We start from the raw sequence: 13,723 nt of genomic DNA, 5'->3' as shown, positions 1-13,723 counted from the left end.
AATATACGAGCGCGCCCGGCAAGGTCCGATTTTAAAGAGAGCCGCGGACGAGGGTGGGAGAGACGAAACGAGAGGAAGGGACACCTGGCTCATCTCCCTTTTTCGATATAAGGAGACCTGTTAACTTTTCCACGCGTCGCGTTATGTCACCTACTAATGCGAGATTTATCAGGTTGCATTAAGTTTTATCTTGATTTTAATATGTTACTGATGATAAACTAAAAAGATTCTCTTTTTATAGACTTTCTTTGAATCATTATGAAGTATCGACACTGCTGTTTAATAAATCTTGATTTGAATATTTTACTTTCTTGTGCGAAAACTTGAGAAAATCTATCCATGAAATACCCACGCGCTTATAAGAAAAATCACCCCATCGCACCCCATGAGTCTCGATGATCCCGTAACGCACAGTCCCACAACCTATATTCCTACATCCGTACTTTTCGCATTGTCTCGCATGTCCGAGTGGAGGGATCATCACCTTACTTTCCATCTTTTCACTCGTAACCGTCCCCATATCTCTAATACCTATAGCCATGACGCAAAAACGGGACCCGTCATCGCGGACGCTCCTGTAAAATGCGCAACAGGAGAGCGAGGGGTGGCTCGTTCCTGCGAGCGGTCGTTGTCCCAAGGGGGAGTTGGGTCCGGACGGGACTTACGTACGTGCGCGCGAAATTTACGAGGGGTGGCGCAGGGTGAGAAAATTTTTCGAGCTACGGGGAGCTCTCGAAAATTTTCAAAGTGAAAATATTATGTTGTCGCTACTTGGGCTTTCAGGGTGGTAATGATCAATCGAATGCAAATATAGTGGCTTTTTTTATTGAGTCTCTGCGTGGAGAGGGTGAATATAGGTGAAAACATCAGAGGACTTCTGCTTGAATTAATTATTCATGTTGGTGAAAATAGTACTTTCTCGGGGTATAAGGTGGTTTGTTCTTTCTTTCGTTAAGATTAATGATTTTTCAAAGCTTTTATATGACTCTATACGAATTGTTATTTGATGATCATTGATTCGAGTATGAATATAAATTTGTTTTCGATATAGTTAGAGGAAATAAGAATCATAAAACAAAAAATGTCATACTTCCAATTTTTTCTTCAAGAGCGTATTACAATTATCTCGAGCCGTATATTGTACATTATAAACCACACCTCCCACGCACGAACTCCTTTCCCGTTCTCATTCTTAAAATGTAGGTATACCTGCACACAATTACACACCCTCGAAAAAGCACGCTCTTCTCTCTTACTCTTTTGCTCGCTCTTTGTTTCTCCTTTCGGGCTTTTTATTCAATTTCTACGCGCATGCATGTCCTTGCACTTAACTTTCACTGCTGCTGCGGGCGCTCTCTTTGATTTTACCTTTCATTTCGGCGCTCGTGCGCAGAGTCGCCCCTGTTGCCTTTTACTCTTTTGGAGAAATTAAAAGAGATGAAGAAAGGGGGACGCTGGCAACCTATACAGGTATATGAAGCACGCGTGTATGGGTATTGTATGGGGTACCTTATATGCATGCATGGAAGACCGGATGTCGCGGGGGAGCCGTCGAGTGTGCATCGCGAGGGACACGCAGTCGCCTTTGCGCAATCTTGTGGATTGTTTTGCGTGCGTATGCTCAGGCGCGGAGCTATTATTAGTATGCTTGTTTTTTTATAAATTATAAGCCTTAAAAAATTAAATACTGCGTTTGAATATCGATCAGAATTATTAAATTATTATAACCGTCCAGCAAACATCCATTTATTATTCATAATTTACTATCGAAAAATCTGCATACACATTGTAAACAAAATTGATTGGCAAAATGAAATTAAATAATTCAATCATTCACCTTCTGCACAAACAACGCGTGTTGATTAAATAATTCAACTTTGAATCAGACTTCTAACAAGATCAAAACGAAGCCCCGAAATAGCATCAGAAAAGCAACCACATTAATAAACCATAAATTCGATCTTTGACAAATGGTCTTGTATATTCCGGGAACAGGCCACTCTCTCCCTCTCTTATGCAAAGACCATCGCTCGGCGTGATTTAGTGTAGGTGCGCGAAGGGATCCGTTGTCGCGAGTGAATCATCAGACCACGCAGCAGCGGCTGCGTGGGCGTTCGACCCTACACACACGCGTCTGTCTCCCGCGAGCACGAGTTGCTTTGCCAGTGCTTTACGAGCTTGCGCGACTTGTCGTCGCGTCGCACGTAACGACTATTAGCGCGAGCACGACGAGGGCATTATGTTCCACGTGGACGCGCATTAACGAGAGATGCTCATACTCCCTTCACTCGCTGTGTTCTTGTCCGTGTCTCACGCACTATCTTTCTGAGCCTCTGCTCTATACGCTTCTTTTTCGCTTTGTTCGTTGTGCCTACTGACGCTTCAAAGGATTAGGAAGCATTCGTTATGGCGTGGACAAATGGGAATTCACTGGTGTTTGTTATTCGAGCGGTTTTCTTTACTGTTTTTATTTGCTGGCTAGTTTGGTCATTTGGTAAATTATATTCAAAGGGATAATATAGCAAAAAAAATTCATATAATTTCAATATTATGGATAAAACCAGACTATAATCGATCATACCGTCAAGCAATCACGTATTTGAATCATGGCAACGTTTCGTGTCGCTTAAAAGAAATTTTAAGTTAATTCGTAATATTGTGAAAGCACCTCAGAATATTACATACAGCCGCGTATCGTGTCGTCGAGTCACTGTCATTGCTTCGTCTTCCCTTTTTACCTCCTCATGTTTCTTGATTCGCAATTTTTCCTTCGTTCGCACTTGCAACTCTCGTCGTCCTCTTGGCTTTCGTGGCTATTTAACTTATAGACGGTACAAATAAATTATAGAGATAATTTTGAGACCCTTTTTTATTCACGTGGTCTCACAAGGCAGCGTTTATGCAATGCGAAAGCGTACGAAAAGGTAGCTGGGTCGAAAATGATGATGAGTGTATTTATTTGTTTTCTTCCACATCTTATAAAATAGAATAGAAAATAGGGGCAAAAGTAGAATATTGTTCCCGCAAACACTTTTTGCAGTCTAGTCATTTTTTCAAAAAAATTCACGAAAAACTGCTTTGCCCCTATTATTAGAAATAAAGTTTCCTCGGTCTAAAGGAAAATCAAATACCATATGCAAAAACGACAAATAGTTGCATGTTTTTCCTCCGCGGATGAGATTACTTTCCAGATAAGCCTTATTACTATTGTACTTTTCTAACTACAAATGGAATGTAAATTAGTTTGCAAGGTTGAAAATTGTTATTCAATTTGAAATATTAATTTCTGCAAAACAACAGTTACACCGCATGTTTTATCAAAAAGAAACATCCTACTGGGGTCTAATTCATTATTTAATCGTGAAGATATATAGGGCATAAAGCGGTACAGGTGTGATGCCCATCTTTGAATAACTTAATTGTGTTAAAGACCAATCTATCGTTTGATTTCCTTCGTCTATAATTTCAAATGTACAATTCATTTTTGATAATATCAATTTTGTAGCATTAAACATTGTTTCACCGTACAATAATAAATAAAACATGTAAAAAATAGATGAGTAACATCCTATCTGTAATGTCTAAAACTACTTTACTTTTTAAGAGACAATGCTGCACTGTCTTCTGTACTGGTGTTTTGTACTCACTTTTATTTTCTCTGAAAATATTAAAATTTTCAAACATCGTTCTAATAAAAATAGCAATAGATTTTACGGCTTAGTCATGCTTCAAGGACGCTGAAACATATGTTTAGAAAAGACCGACTTTGTCCATTTGCAAGCAGTCGATATATTTCATGAAACACTTTTGATCAATACTCTTTCATCATGAAACTAATATTCACAACTCTAGGATTTTTGGCTACTATTTGTGGAAGCCTAGGAATGTCTGTAAGTAAAATTATTTCAGTAAAAAGCCAACAAAAATGATTATCTTTTTTATCTTCAATTTTTAAGAATTTGGAAACAGCCACTACGATATTGGATGAAGTTAAATATTTGAAGAATGAAATAGCAAGTGTTCAACGAGATGTGGAATATCTAAGTGTAAAAAAATTGTTAGAAAATCCGGATATTCATAAAATACAGGTCATTATACTCAATTTAATTGTTTTTGTTTATACAAAACTATAATTAACTCCAATGTACAATTTAGGTTGCATTAGAAAAAGCATTGCAATCACAATCCATCACGGCCGATTGTACCACAAGCCTTGATAATAGTTTTAGGATTCTTGTTGAAAAAGTCAACGAAGAACTTTTACCAGAAGTATTAAAACATGTGACTGAAGATGCTAACTTTTTTCATAACACTCAAAAGGTAAGATATTAATAGAAATATTTCTAATTAATCTCGATTGTCCTAGTAATTACACAAAACTTTTTGTAGGAATTAAATGAGATAGAAAAAGGTCTTGAGCAAATCCAGAAAGATGATAAAGCTTCAAGCAGTAATGATGATGAAGAAAACAGGAACCTGATATTAACATATCTTGATAAAACAGAGAAACTTTTCCGATTTGTTGATCCCCAACAATACAGAGTGCTTGATATGATCAGTTCTTCACCTTATTTTGATTCAGAAGATGTACTTAAACGAGTCAAAGATGATTTTGTTACACCATCTGCTAATTGTATTAAAGTAGAATAATTTTCATCTAGTCATATTTTATTTTTTAAAATCAAATCGAATCAAACTCTAATACGAAATGTATTGTCATATAGTCATGAAATAAATATTATTTAATTTCTGCATTCGATATTACGCATCGCTACTGTATTTTCAACATTTATATTATCTTGTTATAATAGCATTTGTTGCATTTAAAAAATAAACTTTTGGGTGAAGAAAAGAGTTGTAAAAAATTTTTCCGCTACAAAATTAATCTGATTATTTTAAGCTTGTATAAAGTAATTACATGCATGCCCGATGATTTGATTTTTAAGAAAAAAAAAATTATAAGTTTCATTTATAGACTCAATAGCATAAGAATACTCCACTCGGAACATTTACAGTGCAACGGAAGTAACCACTTATACGATTATCCAAGTAGTCGAAATTTCGCGCAATGAAATTAGCTCTTCTCTACCGAGTAAAGCGCTCGCACAGCTTCTTTCTTATCTCTCTCGTGCCCGCGAAAATTCGTCAGAGCCGAAACACATGCGAGAAAGTCTGACACTGCGTGCCGTAAATTAGCCACATCATAGTGCCTGCATTAGGCCTTTACTTGCGGTCAACGACAAAGATATTCGAGTCGACGCGGGAGCTTCGGAAATATTCAAATTTTGAAAGTACGCGTGCGCTGTAATCATGGCGTCGACAAAACGTGTCATTGTTGGCTATTATTACGTGCTGCATCAATCAACATTGGCACGGCAATATAGCTGCCTTTGATTTATTGACTCTTCTTTTTACAGACTTGATATTGGGTATATGTTGAGTCGTAGCAGAAGATTATATTAATTTAGAATCATCTCGTGTTATTATTTTTTAACGAATTATAAAGAAAGACTCGAAAACTCCTATCGCAAGTAGTCGAAGCTCTGAAAATCATATCATATATTCGTACAAGACCACATCGCGTGCACAGTATACCTTGTCCCGGCAAAAAGCCCAAAAGAGCCAAGAAAAAGCCTCAGTGCATTTTTCAGCGGAACTTTCTACTGCCGAGGCATCTCGTCATAGCCACAAAGCGCGTCACACACGCGCGCATCCGCGTGCGTTTCGCAATATCCATCCCGGTGCCTGAGACGGGCTCTATAAACGCTGCTGTAGCGGTTGTCGTCGTCGTTGGGATACTGGGATATGTGGGCACGGAATTTTTCTAGTCTCAAGCGCGAACCTCGACGCGCATATGCGGTCAACGACGACGACACCCACGAGGTGGGATTATTAGTCAGGCCGACGGTGGAATGCGACTATCTGCGGTTCGTTGCGACATCGACGTGCACACGGGAAGACCTTCGAAATGAGTCGCAAGCGCGTAGTTTCACGAGCTCGTATGCATGGCGTATTGTTCGCCGAGTCGCGGTTGCGGCGTCGATTTTTCTCGTAGTCGAGGTACACGTGTACTTTTTGATTTTTCTATTGTGTTCTTACGAGCTTGCGGGGATACGATGCCATTGTCTATTGACTTGGCTGGTGACGGCTAGATTAGCACCTGCGCAAAGACAATTTATTGGTTTTTGACGCCTCGTTTTGCTTCCTCCTAGAGGAAGCTTTGTAATAGTAAAATTTTGAGTTTCTTCAAAACTTCTAGAAAATACTTTTTAGTGTGTTAAAAGTTCAAATCAAGTGTTTTTGGAAAATGTCCGTATGGATGTGTGTGTGTATGTATACCGTAATATTTCTGGAACTACTTTGTCGATATCAATAAAATTTGACATGCATATATATTTTTGGATTCTGAATTCGGGAAAAACAGTTATTTTTTAATTTCATAACTATATTTTTTATGGGCATTTTTTGATTTTTAAAAAACACTATTTTGCGTTTTTTCAATCATCCCATTGTTACAAACAATTCAGCTATAATGCATTTGAAAGAGAATAAAATTATCTACTTTTCCTCGTTTGGTGCTCGGGATTGACCGCTTTGTTCGGCAGATAAAATGAAAAAGACGATTTTTTTTTAAATTCATATCTCTGAAACTAAACGTCATAAACTCGTAAAAAAAATTATGTCAATCGGTCACGTGTCAAACTATACTCCATTAAAATTTCAAGTGATTTGACTACTTATTTTTTCAGTAATAAATCGAAAACTGAAAAAAATGAGTTTTTTTGTGCCTCGATTACGGACGCAAAAAGGCCTTATTGCACTTGAGATTTCGGGAAAAAGTAGATATTTTATGTGTTTTGGCTAAGTTTATTGCACAGCTTCCAAACCCCTATGGTTCGTAAGATATCAAGGTTTCAATTTTTTTTTGAAAAGTTTTTGATTTCTTATATCTCTAAAACAATGTAGTCAAATGCTTCAAAATTTTATTTGATGATTCACTATAAAAAAAGTTATCTGCTGTTAAAATTTTAAACGATTCCATCAAGCGGTTTTCAACTAAAGAGCTAAAATGTAAAAATCGTTTTCTTGAAAATTGCGCGAGTGACCTATCTAATGAATAACCTGCTGTTTTGATGGTTAGGTTGGTTAGGAACACATGTAAACATGCGTGAATTTCTGTGAAAAAAAAAATGACGACAGTGTTTGTATTCTATAATAAGAACACAGAGGGGTCTGCAAACTTTTGGACAATGAACTATCCAAAACTTTTATTAAATTGTGTATCAAAAACCACCTCATACATTAGCAAGCAGATATATAGATATATTAAAACAATATTTTATTTATTGGACTTATAAATTTAGTTGGAGGTAGCTACGTGCTAATGAATTGGCAGCGGTTTTTTTTTCGTGCCGGAAGGTCGCCGAGTGGAAATGAGCACGAAACGCGTCGCCTCCGTATTAGTGCAGAATGTACTTTTACGACAATGTTCTGTTGAAATAAAGTTAATGCGATATTTAAATACGACGTGTGGTCATTTTCTGGGCGCAAATTCACGACATTATATAATCATTATGATATTTTCTTGCTTTTAAAGTATCAGAAGAAGTACTGAAAACATCTGAAAAGGCCGTCGAGCAAATCCCAGCTATCGTAGCTGAAAATGAAAAAGTTGCTGAATTGAAGGTACGTTAATGAATTCTTTGAAATAAAATGCTCCATAAATATTTTGGTACGTAATAAACAATTTGACAATGTCTACTGTTTTAGGAAGTTGTCACTAAATCAGGAAAATGCCAAGAAGTTTTCGACTTCAACGTATCCAAGTTGCACGAAACTTTGAAAAACTTCTTGAAAGAAACCGTAGACACCCAAATCACCGTTCTGAAATCCACTCTTGGTTTGATTAACAAGGTAGGCCGTCGAATTTTTCGTATTTTACCAAACGATTAATTGGATTTTAAATTAATTTCGAACATTCTATTGTATAACAATTGCACATCATCGAAGTAGCCCTCACCAAGAATTTGGATGTAGAAAACGAAGCTTGCAATACGGAAGGATCCGAGTGTAAGGTTACCGGAGATTTCATCGAACTCACCGACAATGTCTTTGGAATCGTCGGCACTTCTGAAGTAAATGCAGCTCATTCCGTAACTGGAGTTATAAGCAGAATCCAAAACCAGGTTATCACTGAAAAGGTTGGAAAGGCAGTGGTTGACCCAGTAAAGGCTTGTTTGGAAGCTTAAAAAATATAGATATAGAATACAATCCTAATAACAAATACTATTCTTATAAAGACAATAAATGTTAAAAATTCCGATTCATTTACATCTTAATGTCATCGAAAATACGGAAACAATAGTTTTGACATTGTCATATACAAATGATCAACAAATAGCTTTAACTACAAACAAAACTCGTCAATATTCACAATAAATACATTGCTATTGTAATAAAAACGTACGCAGAAGTCTAATTCCTTTGTGACGACAAGCAAAAGCACGAGCTCGCGTTCTCCCTTAGGAACGCTTCGTCTTCCCCTGCAGTTACGCTCGCGCCAGTTTTACGAGCACGCGAGCATTACCTTTGAAAAATTTTGTATTCACACTTTGCTACTTTATATGTATATGCACAGAAAAGCGATGTCAACGACCCTACCTAGACTCGCCTATCAAAAGGACAAAGAAGACGTAGAATACAGATGGCCAGTCGACTTGCTCGTTGCTTGGCTTGAAGTGTAAAAGGTAAAAGTTAGGCTGGTTCCGTCTGTAGTTTTTGCTCTTGGAGTCTTTGCGGCGGTTACCGTTCATGAGAAATTAAAGTTGAATGAGTGGATTTCATTGTCGATGAAATTTAGGAATAGTATTCCTTACACTTGGCTTGAAACTAATTTGAATATTATATAACAGTTTTAAAGGTATAATTTAGATTTGCATGAATATATTGTACCAAATCAAACAAAAATTGTGGAAAAAGACGTTATTACACAATATTGACCAAGTTAGGAAAGTTAAATCAATAGCATTAACGTTCATTATGTAAGATAACAACTTCAATATAATAATGGGCTGAAATAATCTGACAAATGACATGATATTATTTTTGCAATGTCTATAAGACAAACCTTTTTAAGTCCATTCATTTTCTACCAATAAGGCGTATCGCATTACAAATAAAAATATTGAAAAAAGAAACGGGATCCCGGAATTCGTTAAACCAGAAGATCTTTTCGGTACAATTGATGTGCAAGCGATTTAGCGGACCTTTTGTCATCAGTGCCACCCCAAATTTCACCCCGCGTGAACTGATGCAGTCTTTGTACGTAGCCTCGCAATGTGGACAAATGTGGCGTATATGGTTGAATCAATACTAACGATCGCGAAAACAAAGAAGCGCTAAAAACTAAAGTATTCGCAAACAGGTCTCGTTGATGTATCTAAAATAAAATAAAATTATGAATTCGGATATCGGTGATAGTTATTCGTGGCTTCCTTCTGAGAACTTAATGGCACGAAAACACACAAAAAATAGCTTATCTCGATGAGAAAATTAGCATGAGCAAGTAAAGAGACCGTTTCATCATCAAAGTACGGCCATTTAACAGTCTGTCCGCATTCAAAACAAAGGTAAACACAGCCCAGCAGCTTTTTCATTCCAGAGCCTCTCAAGCAGGTACAATGAGCATCCGTTAGAGAGAACCTTGAAAAGCATCGGATTCTTCCTCAGCAACAAACCTTTCTCACCACCTCCGTACAAAAACTCCAAAACGGATAGACAGCCGCATCCAAAGTGAAAGTGCGAGCGACTCCTCACTCACCCTCTTCCTCCCAACGGCATTGTTCGTCGTTTTGCGCGGGTAACGAAGCTACTCCGTACCAGAATCAACTCGCAAGAGTTTTTGGCGGGAAGCCGGCGAATTCCCATACGTCGAGGCACCCCTTGCTAATGACGCGGCACAATACCCCGGCCAACAATCACGGATTCTCCCTCTCTCCGAGTGTGCGCGACGCGGACCGAGATAAAGCGAGCGAGCGAGCGAGAGAGAGAGAGAGAGAGAGAGAGAGAGAGAGAGAGAGAGAGAGAGAGAGATACAGAGAGAGAGAGAGAGAGAGAGAAAGCACCTGGATCGTAAGCGTACGCCTGCCTGCGTAATCGTGGGAGCTGCGCTGAGCACGCCTATGCCACCCCTCGAGACGCTTCTCCCGCTGTGGTTGTTGAGCTCCCCTTCTTTTCTCGACTCCCCTTCGCTATCGCTCGTTCCTTCGTTCCTTCCTTCCTTCCTTGCTGCGCTGTTGCGCCCGGCAAACAGGTTAACGGAAGTGCACCGTCGGCGCGTTGGGGTGCGACGAGACTGCCGACGGGGTGGGGAGCTTTCGGCGGGGGGAGATGCTGCGAGAGAGCAACACGTGGATCGGCTGGGTGAGGGGGTTCGGAGTGGGAGACAGCGCAGGGTGCGTGTGTGGGTATGCGGAGAGCAACACGTGGATGTGCGTGTAAGGGTATGTGGCTTTCGGAGATGGTTTGGATTTTCGTATTTCGATAAGGTAATTTTTTACAGTAATTGCGTCTAAAGCACTACAGAGTAGTTTTAGCTATTTTGGTTCCAGCAGGGTTGTCAAACTGAAGAAAGGTCTGGTCAGCCTCATCGATCGATCGCTTGAACGGCCTCTTTAGAAATTTAAGACTCTCTCCGTCAGCCGCACTGCGACGTTGTTAGCCCTCGAGTTTCGAGGCTCAGACTGCTTTCTTTCCGTACGTGTCCCACCGACAGCTCTCGAAGACCGACAAGTTTTAATTTGCATGTGCAAGAGCACGGCATTCTCTTTCACCCTTTCGCTCTCCTTGTTTTGTTTATCTTCTCGGATCAGTGCGGGAAGGTCTGTCAGCGACAAATAACATTTTTCTGCTCTCGACAAATTTCCTTGATTTATTACAATCCACATCGATGTATCACCCTTGCCAACATCCGATCTTAAACACCCTTCCTACGCGAAATTCCTCCAGTCTCGCAAATTTCTCCCGATTTCCCGTTGACCAGTCGGTCCGTCAAAGGCTCTCGCAACCCCTCGCGCCATAAACACACATTACACGTATAAAAGCAGAAAACCGAGCGCGACGTGAGTTTGCCGACTCTAGAGGAATCCACGCAATATCGCAGCCCAGCATACTCAAGCAGCTGCGTCGCTCGCGAGAGATTTTCTCACGCGTCCAAAAGCCACCCCTGAGGACAATCGAGTGGCGCGCCTTGATTTCGAGTCAGGGGGAGGGAGGCATACCTCCACACGCGCGCGCGCGTATGCGTACACGGGGAGAGAAGGGGAGGCAAGAGCTGGCGCTGATATACTGTTGCAGTCTTTGTGCGCATAATACGCGGTAGGTATACCGGCAGCGCTAGGCCATAGGAGTTTGAATTTCATTAAGGAGGCAAATTGAAATATTATTATTAAGTCGAACTCGGAGCGCGTGTAGGACTCCTTTGGGCGTACAGTGCATTGTGAGGAGAGTTTTATTCGAACGAGCCGCGCGCAGAGGGTGTGTGTGCGCTCGAGGCGATGTTTGCAGTGCGCGCTGACGCTTTGTGCGTATGCACTCTCGGGCGCATTGTAGCCGCACGACAAAATATGCCGATTGTCGTATAGAGTCTCTTGTATGTGGGAATATGCGAGAGCCGAGAGTTTGGCGACACTGCCCCGGGGGATGCTGTGTGTTTTCGATTATTTTGATTAGCCGCCGAGAGACCTTGATGGATTTATTGGCTGCCTTATTTTGTAATGTGGAGAGTTTACGGAGAGAGGATAATTTGTTCAATTAAAAGTACGCGCAATGCGAATAAAATCAACGCGCGCAGAGCGAGAGAATCCGTCGTTTTACGAGACGAAACGGCGCGCTTGTCAAGTCAAATTCATCGCGTCCGCACAGCTCCGCGAACAAATTTCCATACACATACGTATACCGCGTGCGAGATTCGAAACCGCGATAGCGTGCGCGCCCGGCATGCATTTTCTCGACGAAAGTCCCAAAAAACACAGCGAGAGACACAAGATTCGCCGATAAGGATGATTCCCGCTCCTCTCGTGCGGGCTTAGCCATTATAGACGAAAAGTTCTCCGCCCGTATACCAAAGGCACTGCGTCTCCGGCGAGCTGAAAGCCGTAAAGTCCGAAAGTTCATTCGAGCGCGCGATCTTGATAAAAATGCAGAGAGAGAGAGAGATAGAGAGAGAGAGAGAGAGAGAGAGAGAGAGAGAAAGAGAGAGAACGAGAGGGCTTTGCTGTACTCTCGGAAGGAAAGTTTTTGCAGTGAACACACGATTCCGCCATTCCTCCTTTTTTTCGCAGACGTCTAGGATAGAATTCTGGGTCAGCAGGAGTAGTTGTCTGCCGGAATATCGGGGCTGCATTTTAAAGATCGATCCGCGCGCAGCCGCGGAATAGTTGTACGGCCGGACATGAATTATGCAGCGAGCCGGGGTCGCGCGCAGGGGAATGCATATTACGTATACGGATGCGGACGACTCTCGATGTGTGTGTGTGTGTGTGTGTACGCGCGGCTTTTGTATCTAATCGAGTGGCTCGCGAATCTGGATGCACAAGGCTGCCGAGTGTCTACGCGGCGCTTTTTCTCCTTTTTTCGGTAGGTACTCGACGAACTGTAAATGTCGCTTGAAGCGGCGAATCGCAGATACGATGAGTTTGAAGTAGGAACAACAGGACGTGTGTTATAACGTATACTGGCATAGCAATCGGTAGTCGAAATCGCGCGTGTATACATAAATTTAGCTGCATCGATTGAGAAATTTCGTACATCGATAAAGTGCAGCGCCAATAGGTAATCGAACAGCAGTACAACTCTGCGCGACCACGCGCGAAAGTCCGTCCGTTTCAGTACGACGGATATTATAGCAAACTTAATCGAATTCGATCCGCGGCGTCTATTTCTCACCCTCGCTTTTCTGGAATACGTTATGCCGCCGCCGCCGACGACGACGACGACGGATTCCGGCGAATCGTCTGGAGATCGGCACGAGCCGATAAAAGCCCGCCGCGCGCGCGTATCGACGCTTAAGGATCCTGATCCTGGATTTTACGCCGGCCGTATTTTACGGTACTTATAAAGTAGCCGTAAACGCGGAAATTCTCGAATCTAATTGATTCCTCTCCGATGCTTGTGTTTTTTGCGCCCGTGATGCAGCCGGATGCAGCGCAGCGCGATATGCGAGAGAGTAAATTTCGGATAATGAAAGTTAATTAAAAAAAGCGCCTGCGCCGCGAGAGCGCGGCTAAACGAGCTTCGTCAATACGCGCAGCCTGAGTTACGGGGAGCGGGGACGATTTTTTAAAGGGGACCTGCGTCGCTTAATTTGTAATGCTTGAATTAGGGTTATTGTTATTAGCTGCTGCTACATGCTTTTAAACTTTTACGCTCTTATAAAGTTGACAAATTGTTTATACTCAATTTGCGTTCTCGTGTACGAATTCGACTCGAGAAAAGTCGACTTACTGCTGTACATTGCACGGACACGACCACAACCTTGAGTCTGGTTACCCACACTGCTCTATCCTCGGCCAACTGATCGCTAACTGGTCTCGACGAGTCTTCCACCCTAGACACGTCTCTCCGTATGCGAAATCAATATTCCGCGTTTCCGCGATCGCCGCGGCGAAGAAAGCGCCGGACAGCGGCGAGCAGCATCGCGCAGTTGAAATCTCTTCCACGCGCG

At 41.4% G+C, this 13,723-nt stretch overlaps 2 protein-coding genes across 4 annotated transcripts; both read left to right on the top strand.

The window, feature by feature from the left end:
• Positions 1-3,827: 3,827 nt before the first annotated feature.
• On the top strand, positions 3,828-4,650 carry LOC100302045 (venom protein U). Its single transcript, NM_001161698.1, has 4 exons — positions 3,828-3,890; positions 3,957-4,088; positions 4,156-4,320; positions 4,390-4,650. Exons 1-4 carry the CDS (start codon positions 3,828-3,830, stop codon positions 4,648-4,650), a joined length of 621 nt encoding a protein of 206 aa, NP_001155170.1.
• Positions 4,651-5,913: 1,263 nt separating this feature from the next.
• On the top strand, positions 5,914-8,466 carry LOC107981960. Of its 3 annotated transcripts, none has more exons than XM_016988907.3 (4): positions 5,914-6,060; positions 7,598-7,686; positions 7,771-7,914; positions 8,011-8,466. In XM_016988907.3, the coding sequence occupies exons 1-4, from the start codon at positions 6,006-6,008 to the stop codon at positions 8,011-8,013; spliced, it is 291 nt and encodes a 96-aa protein (XP_016844396.1). In that variant the 5' UTR covers positions 5,914-6,005; the 3' UTR covers positions 8,014-8,466. The 3 variants fall into 3 exon arrangements, with proteins under 3 accessions (XP_016844396.1, XP_016844395.1, XP_016844397.1); XM_016988906.3 differs by having other exon boundaries at positions 5,924-6,060; positions 8,014-8,466; XM_016988908.2 differs by lacking the exon at positions 5,914-6,060 and adding an exon at positions 6,290-6,329 and having other exon boundaries at positions 8,014-8,466.
• The last annotated feature ends 5,257 nt before the right edge of the window (positions 8,467-13,723 follow it).

The sequence above is a fragment of the Nasonia vitripennis genome, chromosome 1, assembly GCF_009193385.2.
Source record: "Nasonia vitripennis strain AsymCx chromosome 1, Nvit_psr_1.1, whole genome shotgun sequence".
Taxonomy (NCBI): domain Eukaryota; kingdom Metazoa; phylum Arthropoda; class Insecta; order Hymenoptera; family Pteromalidae; genus Nasonia; species Nasonia vitripennis.
Note: the sequence above shows the minus strand (reverse complement) of the source record. Positions and strands in the feature narration are given on the sequence as shown.

Bases quoted from the DNA above. Each gene is read 5' to 3' on its own strand.
- LOC100302045 (NM_001161698.1), top strand. From the start codon at position 3,828: ATGAAACTAATATTCACAACTCTAGGATTTTTGGCTACTATTTGTGGA. The intron at 3,891-3,956 runs GTAAGTAAAATT...TCAATTTTTAAG, and splicing joins GTGGAAGCCTAGGAATGTCT to AATTTGGAAACAGCCACTAC. The intron at 4,089-4,155 runs GTCATTATACTC...TGTACAATTTAG, and splicing joins CGGATATTCATAAAATACAG to GTTGCATTAGAAAAAGCATT.
- LOC107981960 (XM_016988906.3), top strand. From the start codon at position 6,006: ATGGCGTATTGTTCGCCGAGTCGCGGTTGCGGCGTCGATTTTTCTCGT. The intron at 6,061-7,597 runs GTACACGTGTAC...TTGCTTTTAAAG, and splicing joins CGATTTTTCTCGTAGTCGAG to TATCAGAAGAAGTACTGAAA. The intron at 7,687-7,770 runs GTACGTTAATGA...CTACTGTTTTAG, and splicing joins AAAAAGTTGCTGAATTGAAG to GAAGTTGTCACTAAATCAGG.